We start from the raw sequence: 14,117 nt of genomic DNA, 5'->3' as shown, positions 1-14,117 counted from the left end.
GCATATTATACATATATGAAGTATTCTGTGATACGATTCTGCACACATTATATATATATATAACACACACACACACACACACACACACACACACACACACACACACACACACACACATATATATATATATATATATATATATATAAATATATATATATATATATATATATATATATATATATATATATATATATATATATATATATATATATATATATATATATATATATATATATATATATATATATATATATATATATATATATGAGAGAGAGAGAGAGACTCAAATGTTCCAACGTTTCATATAAAGTTTCACGTCACTGGGGCCTCAAAATTAAGGCCGACCACGTTTTTATCCAACTTCAATTCTAGTTTTATTTTCAGGGATGCGGAAATGTGGGAAGAAGTTTATTATTATTATTATTATTATTATTATCATTATTATTATTATTTAATGCTATTACTACTACTACTACTGCTAATACTACTACAGTTCTAATTTAAGTTTCAGGGGTCTAGGAATGTAGGATAAGTTTATATTATTATTATTATTATTATTATTATTATTATACATCAAGTCTTCACATGTCTAATCTAATGAGACCTGAAGTATAGCAATGGACATAAACTGACCTGATTTGATCTGAATGGATTTTAAAGAGCCTTCAGTGACCTAAATAGACCGAAATATACGAAAAGCGACATAACAGACGTGAGACCGGATGAAAACAACCTGAAGAAACCTGAACGAATAAGATAGAACTTGATTAAACAATATTTGGAGATTTACTTACTAATTTCTCGGTCCCTCTCTCCCTCTCACAGCACCAACTCACCTGCAAAGAAAAAAAGTATGATTATATTACTGTGCACATGAGCCGATGCAACACTACTGATTATGACCATTTAATTTTCAACTTTTAATCCTTTAAGTATGATGAGGGCAAGTGTATTAATTTGTGCTCTAAGGACGGGCTTTGTGTAGCCCAAAAAGTTAGGGAAATGCAAGACTTTTTATTTTTCCTGTGTTTTCCCCTTCCACGCACTTTATCGGTGTGTGTGTGTGTGTGTGTGTGTGTGTGTGTGTGTGTGTGTGTGTGTGTGTGTTAATTCTCACTTATACAATGTGTGCCAACCCCTAACCCAATGTAACCTCTCTCAACAGCGACATATATTTGCCTTCATTACCCGTAATTTTGTGAAGCTCATCAATGATACACAACGTCACTACAACACTACGTATAATCCACTTACTCTTGCCATCACCCCACATGACCTTCGACCCAGCACGACCCTTCCTTCTACTAGTGACATTGACCAACTCTCACAATAACCAATATTTTAAAGAGTTCATTAATAACCTTCACAAATAACACCAAATAACCGCTGCTAATTATCCATTTCTACTAATTAGGACCAAAGATAACCCTTGAACTAACCTGACCTCTTTTCACGACACTAACACGAATCTTTATACCACATTAACTCTCTCATGATCAGGGCAACTCTAGTATTTTTCCAGTAAACGCTACACAATTAAATTTGGTGAAAGTGAGCACAGAAGACTAAGGTTTGTATTCTCGTCAGTTAAGAAAGCTCCCTAACATCTCTACCTTAGCTATTTATTTTGGGATATGGCTACTTAATATCCCTTTCTATGTTATTTATGCTAAGTATGGCAACGCCTGAAGGATTTATACAACGCAGACTAGAACAGGAATGTGTAATAAGCAAAATAAATCACTTAGGAAAAGGTGCTTGGGAGCTTCCTTAACCGACCTGAATACGGGCCTAAGTGTTCATATCGTCACCATTAACCCTCTCATGGTCTGCACAATTTTAGCATCTTATTGCAGCTAACACCAAACGATTTGATTCACGTAAGAGTGAGTCACAGGAGTGTCAGTGTTAAGAATGAAGACGACAACGAGGTAGAGGAAAGAGAGAACCAATACACTACACATATCAAGGACAACGAGTAATTATTTTTTTCAACAACAGGAACCAATTAATATCTAACATCAGAGTGACACATCTCTAATATACGGCAAAAGCGATCCGGCAACGTGACCCTTGACCTAACATGACCTATTCTCTCAACAGCGACATGGATTCGTGCTGGTCTGAGTGGGACGACGACGAGGACCATCCAGGGGGAGGTCGAAACTCGGCCTATGTCACCCTTCACCACCCAATCAGCCGACGACGAATCCTCCAGACTTCGGCCCACTGCGACTCCGAGGACAGCGGCATCGAGTACCAGTCAAACGAGGACGACCACCCGCTTGACGAGGCCGGGTCAAGCGGGAGGGGTCGAGGCCGGGACGAGAACGAGGTGGATCCGGATAGCCAGAGTCCGAGTGAGTCCAACACGCTTTCCGAAGAGGACGATATTCACGACCAGGAGACGGCGACGGAATCTGATGATGATGATGATGGGAGGGGCGGGTCTCGATTCGCCAAGCGTGTGGAGGTGAAGAAGGAAGGCAACAAGGAGGAAAAGCAGGAAGAGGAGGAAAGGTTGGAGGGGGAAAAGAAGGAAGATGAGGAAACGGTGGAGGGAAAGAAGGAAGAGAAACTAAAGGAAAACGAGGAAAGGGCGCATGAGAGCCAAGTGGACGGGACTATGAAACAGACCCAGGACAAGAGTTTAAGTGAAACAGAGGTGAGCCGTCGAAAGGAAGAGGAGGAGAACAGAAGGCAATTAGAAGAGTTCAGGTACGATATTCATAAACTTTTTTTTTTGGCTTAATTACTGCATACGATTACTTTCCGATTCATTTCACCCCACTCCTGCAGCCACCACACACTTCACAGCATACCGTAACTGGAGTGGATATTAATGAGAAAATATTAGCAATCAAATTACTTCTATTCTCTTTTTACTCTAACCTGGACTAAAATTACATTCGAACATCTTCAATGTTGAATTTTACCAACAGATGAACATTACAGTATGATGCTAGTCATAAACTGCTTTGGAAAGGATGTAGTCACAGTACTGTCTTATTCGGTCTTTGAACTTCGTGAAATTAGTTTCAAAAGGGCAAAAAATTGGGACAGATTAAGATGAAAGGACGACGATGATAACGAGAAGCTGTCTCCATTAACCCATTCAGCGCGAGGATGTAATCTGTATTTTGTGGCTACTGCGAAACAATTCCATTCAGCATATGAGAGTGCTCTGGACGAGTTAATCTCTTCAGTATGAGATCATTCCTACTTTGAATAATTTGTTGAAGGCAATAATAAACTAAAATTGCAAGCCCTCGTAATAAAGAGGCTAACTGCTGTGGAGACTTGCTATCGTAAAAACTGGTCATTATCTTTTACCAATACTTCCCCAGGAGGCAGAGTGGAGGGACGGAGGAAGAGGAGGAGGCCGAGAGGAAGAGGAGGAGGCAGGAGGAGGGAGCTAGCGATCTCCAGGGGTACAAAGGGAAGGAGATGCTGGAGAACGATAAGGTGGTTATTGTGGAGACCAGTCCATCGGTCCCTATAGCCAAGTCACCCCCGACACAGGTAAGAAGGGGAGAGAAAACGAGGAGGAAGGGAAAAGAAAATGTGGGGGAAGGGGAGAGAAAATGAGGGGTAAGGGGAGAGAAAATGAGGGGTAAGGGGAGAGAAAATGAGGGGGAAGGGGAGAGAAGATGAGGGGTAAGGGGAGAGATGATGAGGGGTAAGGGGAGAGAAAATGAGGGGGAAAGGAAGAGAAAATGAAGGAAAAGGGAAGAGAAAATGAGGGGGTAGGGGAGAGAAAATGAGAGGGAAGGGGAGAGAAAATGAGAGGGAAGGGGAGATGAGAGAGAAAATGGAGGGAGGGGAGGGAAAAGGTGAAACAGAACTGTGAGAAGGGAGGGAGAGAAGAGATGACATAGTGAAATGGGAGCGAGAGGAAAAAGAAAAAGGAGACAAAAGATAAAGTAGTGAGAAGGGAGGGAGAAGAAAAAGAAAATGGAGAGAAAGGAGGCGAAAGGGAAAGATTATAATACGGGAAAGGGAAAGGATGGGAGGCATAAAGTGGACGGAGAGCAGAGGAAAGGAGAGAGAAATGAATAGTTGGAAGGGGAGAGAGATGCTAGGGAATGATAAGGTGGTGGTTGTGGGGACGAGTTGACTTGTACCTCTAATGAAGTCATCCCCGTTACTGGTGTCACAGAAAATGGGAAAACTGGAAAAAGAGAGAGAGAGAGAGAGAGAGAGAGAGAGAGAGAGAGAGAGAGAGAGAGAGAGAGAGAGAGAGAGAGAGAGAGAGAGAGTTGTCTTTAATCCAAAACTCTGGCAATTTCCCTGAGCGATATCATGTGCTTCCGTGAACAATAAACTACCACAAACACACAGCCTTTCCAATAGACTTCGCTCCCGTGTCTCTAATTTTCGAGATTAATACTCCGTTGAGCCTTTGTTCCAATTTCGAGTTTCACCTCATACCTTACACCTGAAGGCTCTGAGTCTGACTCGTACACACGGACATCCGTACACACAGATAACCATGCACACTGAAAACTTACATACAGACCTGTCCATATGTCTGTCTTACATACACAAACTCGTAAACACACACATACTGTACGCTCAATTACATGTATATATACATACATACAATACACATGTATGTAAACACCTTACACACACACACACACACACACACACACACACACACACACACACACACTTACACTACACCCCTCACACACCTACCTGCTAAAATACCTTCGCTAATTAACCGTATCCCAGGTGTGTTTAAATACCGCACAGATCCAGCACATCAACATTCCTTACGCTCGAGGACGGAATGGTATGCGGATAGTTATGAGATGGTCGTAATAAAATAGTAAACACTGTAAACAAACAGTACTAAAAGTCACCAGAGTAGGAAAATAGTCTCAGTATAAGAATCACTGTAATTACCGGTAGATAGTCGAGAAGTACCAACTATAGTACCAAGACAGTCATGAAATAGTAACCAGAGTAGCCAAATGATCGTGATGCAGTAACCACAGTAACCAAGTCATGAAACAGTAACTACAGTAACCAAATAGTCATGAAACAGAAATTACAGTTACCAGTCATAAAAAGTTACGAACTAATTTTACTAATCAAACAGCACCAAAAGTGATCACAGTAACCAAATAATACGAACAGTAACGATTGTAATCAAACATTTATTAAACAGTAGCAAGGAAGTACCTGAGTAACGAAAATAAGTTGAATCAGTAATCCAGAAGTAATGAAACAGTAGCTAAACAGTAACTACCGTTTGATGGGAGTTAATTCTAAAATATAATTGTACACAATCATAAAGAAATCAGTATAAGCATAGAAATGTTTTAGTCAACTCAATAGCGATAATGAGTAATGAAAAATTTTGCTTTTTACTTTCTGAACTACTGTAGCCAAGCCCCGGGCCTTTACGCTTCGCGAGGGGTTCTCTCTCTCTCTCTCTCTCTCACCTGGTTTCAAAGGCCAACTATCGGCTTCACCTACATTCCTCACGATACCTTACACGCAGATCTATTACAGTCCTAGAAAATTAACTCTCTCTCTCTCACTCAACCACTGAACACGCGAAGCCACACATACGGCAAAGCATTTTTTTTTATAAGTCACCTAAAACCCAATCATTCAACCAAATAAAATTCTCGCATTAATTCCAAAGTTATCGAAAAATTCCCCGGGGCTCTTCACAAAAACACACAGGTAATTAACTCACTGAATATCTCGTCCAAGGAATTTTAATTAAGCCAATACCAGGCCATTTTATTATGCCGAGAGAGCAATACAATTTTCCCATTAACCTGGCTGAGATTTTCGTCCCTGCAGCTTATTTTACGCAGCTCGTTGGTGGAAAAGGACAGTCATGGCTCTACAACCTTTCCACAGCACTTCTTCGTGACTGGCATCATAGTCTAGTGTTAAGCTACTCGTACAACTTAGTATTCACAATGGAGAGATGGCAATTTGAGGCAAATTTTGAGTTAAGAAAAAGTGTAATCATAAAATTCTGATATTATTTTTAAAGATACCAAAATTCACAACCCCCCTCTGAGTCCTTCTCTTAAGGGATGAATTCAACCCCTTCAGGCCGGTGACGTACATACCAGTATTTTTCACATTATTATTGCTATCTCTAGACGATTTTATTAAGCTTAGGAGAGAGATTTCAGCCTGAAGGGGTTAAATACAGCCTTCAGTAACCTCTTCACCGCTAATTATTATTCTTATCATTATTATTTCGAAGATGAATCAAATCGTCTGGAGGCAGCAAGAATTAAAAAGAAAATACGTCATCGGACTGAATTGGTGAGAGAGAGAGAGAGAGAGAGAGAGAGAGAGAGAGAGGGAATCCACAAAGCCGGATCCCCATTAAAAACCCCACCTTGTCCCACCTCTCCCAAAATACACTGCACTGGCCCCTGCACAAACAGATGCACCTACACCTACACCCTTACCCTACCCTATATTTCTCTCTGCCTGTCTGTTTGTTTGACACACACACACACACACACACACACACACACACACACACACACACACACACACACACACACACACACACACACACACACACACACACACACACACACACACATTTCTCTTTTCTTTTGTCAATGTTCCTTTCCCTATACTCTCTCGCCCCTCCATCTCTCTCTCTCTCTCTCTCTCTCTCTCTCTTTCTCTCTCTCTCTCTTTCTCTCTCTCTCTCGTCCTCGTAACTGTCAAAGCTGGTTCAGATTGGCCAAAAATACTCGTCAGTTTTCCGACCAAACACATCCATCATCATTGCTCCTGCCCGCCATGTACATGCGGGATAGGCCACAACATGGTAGACAGATGGGTATGGGTAAGTAGGTAGACAGACAGACAGACAGACAGACTAATAGATAGATAGATGGGTAGATCGATAGATAGATGGGGTGGCTATACAGATAAAAACATAACCTCCATCTTCACTATTCTTGTGTAGCTAGTGCAAAATGGATTCACCACATGATAAATAGATGGACTGATGGATGGATGGAGAAGCAGACTGGTAAATAAACACCGAGAGACAGATAGAAAGACAGATGGGTAAAGATGCAGGTAGCCTGAAAAACACAGGTTGATACACAGGTAGATAGGTAGGTAGGTAGGTAGACAGAAACGAACACATTCGTCCTCTTGTTCCTGCTCATCCAGTGCATACGGGACAGGACACAACTTGGCAGATGGAAAGACAGATAGACAGACAGACAGATACAAACGTACACTAGAAAGCGCTCTGAAAGTGCATACCTCCGCCAATGCCATTGCCGTTCAAAAGAATCCGGACCGGATCCACCCTTACATTTAACCAGATCTTTCTTGTTGCATGGCCCACCTTCCCACAAAGTATTAGTGAAATTCATTGAGAAGTTTTGGGGACATTGTGCAGGATACTCCGGATCCAGATTCGGATCTCGCCCATAATTTAATGATTTCTTCCTTGGCCCATGGCACACCCTTCCACAAAATTTCATCAAAATCCGTTCATAATTTTTTGAGTAATCCTGCTAACAGACAGACAGACAGACAAACCAACCAACGCGGAGTAAAACAAATTCTCCTTGGCGAAGGTTATAAACAGACAAAACAGAGAAACATACAAACATTTAGACAGGTATACTTGTTCATCACTGCTTGTCCAGTCCAGTAAGGGGAGACGCACAATAAAGAAGACCGACAGATATAGAACAGATGGATAAATATTCAGCTAACTAGAATAAATACACAGCTACGCTGATAGATAGGCAGAGAGAGAGAGAGAGAGAGAGAGAGAGAGAGAGAGAGAGAGAGAGAGAGAGAGAGAGAGAGAGAGAGAGAGAGAGAGAGAGAGAGAGAGAGACAGACAGAGAGCAACCAATCCCCCTCCACCAGAACAGACACACAGGTACAGTATTAGTGTTCTTTTTGCGTCCAGGGCTTGGCAAACTGGAGTGCAGTTCGAGTGGTGGGGAGTGGAAAGGAGAAAGAGTTGAGGGCAGTGGGAGAGGTAGAGGTGATGGTGACAGATAGATAGATAGATAGATAGATAGATAGGTATGTATGTATGTATGCATGTAGGTAGGTAGGTAGGTAGGTAGACAGGTAAGTAGGTAAACAGAGACAGACAGACAGACACACCACACACACACACACACACACACACACACACACACACACACACACACACACATATATATATATATATATATATATATATATATATATATATATATATATATATATATATATAACACATACGGATGGCTGTACATACGTAGTAATGTCCATGATAGGGCAAGTACCAGCAGTATGTGTGGTGGTAGTGGCTTCTGTGGCACTGGTCTGGGGTGACACTAATACGGTTTACCACTGACGGATAAACGGTACTCTATCTGGTCTTCTCTCTCTCGGTCTGTGCCTCTGTGTATGACTATGGCTTTCTGCATTTCTGGACATCTCTTTTGTGTGTGTGTGTGTGTGTGTGTGTGTGTGTGTGTGTGTGTGTGTGTGTGTGTGTGTGTGTGTGTGTGTGTGTGTGTGTGTGTGTGTGTGTGTGTGTGTGTGTGTGTGCTCATCCATTCTTGTATCTGTGTCCTTGTCTCTGTTTATATATCTCTTCTGCGTTTATGTATGGGTGTGTCTCTGTCTACGTTTCTGTGTTTCTTTTTCTATGTCCACTTGTTCCAGTGTCAGTATATCTTTCCGTCAGCTTTTCTGTCAATGCAAATATATCTGTCTATCAGTGTGAATGTGTCTGTCTGTGAATCTGTCTTTTTGTTCTTGTGCTTCTATGTGTCTGTGTTTGTGTATTTCTGTCTCGCCATACGCCTCTATATCTGCGATTCTCAATTTCTGTGCCTGTATGTGTCTCTATTTATCTCCCCGCCTCTGAGCCTCTCTCTGTTCCTGTCTCCCAGCATTCGAGGCGCTAGGAGATTTGTGAGGAGAGGGGTGGAGGAGGACTGGGTGGGAGGAAGTGTGGGGTAGGACAAGAGGAAGTGTGGGAAGAGGCAGGAAGCGAGGGCAAAGGGAGTGGCAGAAGATTAGAGAGGGGGAGAGAGAAGGGTAGGGAGTGGGAAGGAGGACGAGGGGATGAGAGGACGCTAAATGGAGAGGCTAATGGAGAGATTTGGAGAAGCAGAGAGACAGCAAGGGTGAGGGTAGAGAAGATCCGCGGGAGAGGAAGGTAATGGGATGAGGATAGAGAGAGAAAAGAGAGAGGCTGCAAAAAGGAGGAGGCAGGAGGAGGAAGGAGGTTTGAGAACGGTTGGAAGAGGAGAGATGAGAGGTAGAAAGAGGCAGGGAGAGAAAGGAGGAGATATAAAGAGAAGAAGCAGAGTGAGGAAAGAGAAGAGGATGACAGTTACAGAGGGGAAAGAAGAGAGGTATAAGGAAGAGAAGATCGGAGGACAGATAAGGAAAGGGAAGAGGGGAGAAGAGGGGCTGGAAGAGAGAGAGAGAGAGAAAGAGAAAGAGAAAGAGAGAGAGAGAGAGAGAGAGAGAGAATAAAGACACCACCTCTCCTCACAGGCAGCGGCGTCAGAAAACAGGCAGAGAGGCAAACTGACCTTCACATTTTAGTTAATTTCCATCAACAAAATCTCCCTATTTTACTCTTCAACATGATATCCATTATATTTCATTCTAGCTTCCATCAATCGTCTTATTCAGCAAGAGAGAGTTGGTTAACGAGGGCTATATCTAATCTCCTAAGTTCCAAAGGCTTTCCATGAGCTGAGAAAAATAGTAAGGAGATAAAAAGAATAATAGTTGAATATGGTGTCGCATTACTAAAGGAGTTGATACTCAGGCTCTTGTGACTCCCCCTCGGCTGAATAAAATCGTCTGAAGCTGGCCGGATATAAAATGCCAGAGAAGACGCCAGCATGTGAGGGCATATGGAGGCTGTAAATAACTCCAGTTCGAAGCGTCTATCAAAAGCTACATTAAATCGTGTGAAGACAGCAAGAATACAGAAAAAATGGTGTCTTCTTATATAAAGGGTTAAGATTAATACTATTTGTCTAGGAAGGCATCCCTCTCCAGCGGCTGAGTTCATTCAAGGTGGACGAATATACCCCTCACAAGCCACAGCTCCCGTACTAAATTATCTGCTACATAATTACCAAGTTCATATATTACTAAGAGGTTGGCGGGAGCGGCAGAGACAGGCTGGGAGAAAGACTTGTAGTGGGAGAAGTGAAGAGGGCGAGAGGGTGAGGAAGAAGAATCATGATGGGGGGAGCTGAAAGGGAAGGGAAGGGACAGAGGGTGAGAAAGATTTGTGGAAGGCTGTTTGAAATATTTGTGGAATGAAACGGAGAGGAATGGGAGGGGAAAGGGGAGAGAGAAGGAGTGATAGAGAAGGGGAGAGTAAAGACAAGAGGAAAGGAGAGAAAGCGAAGAAAGAGAGGAGCGGTTAAGGAAGGATAGAATGGGAAAGAGAGAGGGGGAAGGGGAGGGGAATGGGGAGGGAGAAGAGGAGAAAGAGATGGGGAGGAAGATTGGTGGATGGAGAGGATAGGGAATATTGTGGAGGTATGACCAGAGCTCCATCACTTCCTCCTTTATAACCTCATTTACCACCTCACTATTGCCATTCCTCTCCTCTCCTCTCTTTTCATTAGTTTCCTCTTCTCATCTCTTCTCTTCTCTTTTCAGCTCTGCTCTACTTTTATCTCCTCTCTTCTTTACTCTTATCCTGTCGTGTCCCGCCCTGTCCTGCACTGTCTTGCCAAATCTCTCTTGTCCTGCCCTGCCCTTATTTACCATCTCCCCAGCCCTTCCCCTCTCTTCTCCTCCAATTCTCTCGCTTCTCCTCTCATGTTCCTTTCCTAGTCCCTTTCCTCTCTTCTCCTTTTTGTTTTTCACAAAATACAACCAGTCTTGCGCCAGCTAGTACACAACAAGATATAACTAATTTAGCCATGATAGATAGGATATATATGCAAATATACACTGTACAAGAAAGTTTGATATGAGCTAATGAATGAATTATATATATATATATATATATATATATATATATATATATATATATATATATATATATATATATATATATGTATGTATAATACCATGATTCATAAGCAGAGTTAAGAGGCGTATTACTGTATAACACATACCATAAAGTCAGTATTAGGCGAACCAATATACAGCGATGCACATGCACGGGCAGGCAGAAAGAAAAAGGAGAGACAAACAGGAATAACATACATACAGATAGGATGATGGATGGGAGACAGACTCAATGTAGGCAATCTTTCCCTCAGTGAAAGGTTTTCCTCCTACATCTTATTAAACCCTCCCATTCCCCTCCCCTCCCCTCTGTCCCCCCCCCTTCTTTCTCCACTACCCTCTCCTTCTCTTCTCCTCTCACCTACCTCTCCTTTCCTCTGCCCTCCTCTCCTTTCTTCTTCCATCTCCTCTGACGATCCATCCCGTCTCTGTCTCTACCCTATCGCTAACATTCTCCTTTCCTGCTTTTCCTGCACTCCATCTCCCCGTTCTTCTTCCGTCTCCCCTCTCCCTTCTTTGTCCTCCCCTGCCTTTCCCTTCCTTCCCTTCTCCCCTGTCCTTTTTTACACCTTGTGTAGCTCACTCCTCTTCTTTTTCCCCCTCCCTTCTACTCTCTTCTCTTGACTTCTTTTCTAGCCTTCTATTCTCTTCTCCCTTAACTTGCCTCGACTTATCTTTCCCTGCCCTGCCCTGCCTTGCCTATCTCACTCTTCTTTGTCTATGTCCTTCTCTCACCTCTCATCTCCTGCCCTGCCCTGCCCTGCCCTGCCTTGTCCCTTCCACTCTTCTTTTCATCTGCCCTCCCCTCTTCTCACTCTCCTCTCCTGCCCTGCTCTGCCCTGCGCCCCAGACGATCGGGCGATAACTTTCTGGGTCGTAAACTGTCATTGTCTCTTCACTCTCCTTCTACACACACACACACACACACACACACACACACACACACACACACACACACACACTAGAAAAAAAATCAATAATATAAATAGTGTTCACATCAATCTGACGGTATTACATAGGGTTTAGATTTAGCATTTAGTCAAAAGAAGGCCTAATTGGAGGTGTGACGTCATTAGTAACCAAGGAGACGCATACGTTCCTCATAACCAAGGCTCATCTAATTTCATGCCGCCACGAATTACTATTAAGTTGAGAGAGAGAGAGAGAGAGAGAGAGAGCACAGTAGGGGATAAGGGTTGGTAGGGGATGGGTTGGCAGGGGTAGAGATGTGAAGACCTAGCCCTGCCTCGTATCAGCCAGCCATGAAACTTGGGGAAATAATTGCGTTATCCATCCCCTTCCATTCCTAAGGGGACGAGGAGGAAGGGGGAGGGGGTTAGGAGAGGCAGAAGGGAAGGAGAGGGAAAAGAGAGGGAAGAGGAGGCAGGGGTAGTGTAAGAGCGAAAGAGGAAAGCATGTTAGGTGAGGAAGGGAAAAAACTAAGTAACGGGAGGGAAGGCAGGGGAAAGTGGGTATGGAAGAGGAAGAGGGAAAACGGTATGACAGGGATGGTACGGGAGAATATGAGGAAGAGGGGAGGCTGGGAGAGGAATGAAAGGCAGCGGGAGACATGTGGGTATGAGTGATAGGGTGAGGCAGAGTAAGGCAGAGGTGAGGTAAAATATACGGTATGGCTGAGTTTAAACAATACCCAGAGAGAAGAACAACAAAGGATAACAAAGAATATTATAATTAGTTTCCCCTCACAGTTTACTCTCCTTCATAAACTTTCGTATATTGTGTAACCCAACTTCTCTCTTGCATAAGCCCTTGTTTTTTTTTTTTACTAACTTCAAATCATCATCGTCATCATCATCATATTCATCTTCATCATGTTATTTACATTATTAACTCCGCCTGTGTACTTAGAGGTGATTATATATTCACTTATGTCCGTCGATTGTACATATCTCAATAAGCTATTATCGGATTTCGATGAAACCTGGTGGATCAATGTGCAGTGGGTCAAGGAAGACATGATTAGATTTTGAGGTGGATGCGGATCTGGAGGCAGGAAGTCATAAATTTTATTGGCACAGGCGGAGACAGTTGTTCTCTCAATACTCACCTGTTATACAGGGGATGGGTAAGCTCTCCCTCTACATGAACATTCTATATTATCACTAACCATCCTCACCATTAATCCCTAATTATTGATCCTGTTAACCTAATTTCATCAGCACCACCTAACACCAAGCATTCCCTATCCAATCGTCCCTTTACTACCACCAGCTACTCCTTACCTATCACCAACCATTTCGTTTCAAAATCCTGTAACTACCACCAACCACTCCTTTTGTAATTATCTCCTAAAATCCACTTACAACTCCTTAACTATCACCAACCGCATCCTCTATAACCATCTCCTACCTACTAATTACAACTCCTTAACTTCGACTAACCACTCCCTCTGTAATTACGTCCTAACTGCCACTAACAACTACCACCAATCACTCCCTTTATAATTCTCTCAAACATTATCAACCACTCCTCCCTCCAACTGTATCTTAACTACATCAATTCTGAGTCAGACAGCCATGACTTGTATTTAATATGAACAGCGGGTATTAGCGCCAAATGGGTGACAGGAGAACACGTTTGGCAGGTACGAAGGCTACTGGGACTCAGGGAACGGAACATCAAGTCTAGGTTCAGTGTCGGAAAAATAAACTAACATTTCTCTCTAGCCAACCACTCCCTCCCTTAACTACTAACACCAACTTCCTTAACTATCATCATCCACTTCCTCTCTAATTATCCCACCATTATCGCCAATTACTCTCTCTCTCTCTAATTATCCCTTAACTACCACAAGCAGCTACTTAATTATTCCCACCCACTCTCTAATTCTCACAACTACCACTAACAACTTATCTATCGTCAACCACTTCCTCTAATTACCCTTAACTACTAGCATCAACTTCTTAAACATCACCAATCACTCCAATTATCACTTATTTACTAACACCAACTCCCACAACAACCAACAACGACTCATTAACTACCACTAACCACTCTAATTATCTTCTAACTCACGTAACAACTCATCAAAGAGCCTACATCCCGCCTCTTACCTCCTCCTCAAACATAAAACT

The 14,117-nt window shown here is 42.6% G+C and overlaps 2 protein-coding genes across 2 annotated transcripts in view; one reads left to right on the top strand and one right to left on the bottom strand.

Moving 5' to 3' along the window:
• MCU (mitochondrial calcium uniporter) overlaps positions 1 to 14,117 on the bottom strand; it is a 247,266-nt gene that overhangs the window by 171,193 nt on the left and 61,956 nt on the right. The gene's annotated exons all lie outside the window — the stretch shown is intronic.
• The window catches only part of LOC145403561 (uncharacterized), a 52,359-nt gene that overhangs the window by 17,288 nt on the left and 20,954 nt on the right, over positions 1 to 14,117 (top strand). Inside the window, exons 3-5 of the mRNA XM_080275239.1 lie at positions 2,104 to 2,718; positions 3,348 to 3,378; positions 3,430 to 3,522. Coding sequence (XP_080131365.1) covers positions 2,104 to 2,718; positions 3,348 to 3,378; positions 3,430 to 3,522 — 739 coding nt within the window. The remainder of the gene's footprint in view (positions 1 to 2,103; positions 2,719 to 3,347; positions 3,379 to 3,429; positions 3,523 to 14,117) is intronic.

This window comes from Coenobita brevimanus, chromosome 61, assembly GCF_032717465.1.
Source record: "Coenobita brevimanus isolate Jiangsu-jjx chromosome 61, ASM3271746v2, whole genome shotgun sequence".
In the NCBI taxonomy this organism is placed as follows: domain Eukaryota; kingdom Metazoa; phylum Arthropoda; class Malacostraca; order Decapoda; family Coenobitidae; genus Coenobita; species Coenobita brevimanus.
The sequence above is the reverse complement of the archived record's forward strand: the minus strand, read 5'-3'. Positions and strand labels throughout refer to the sequence as shown.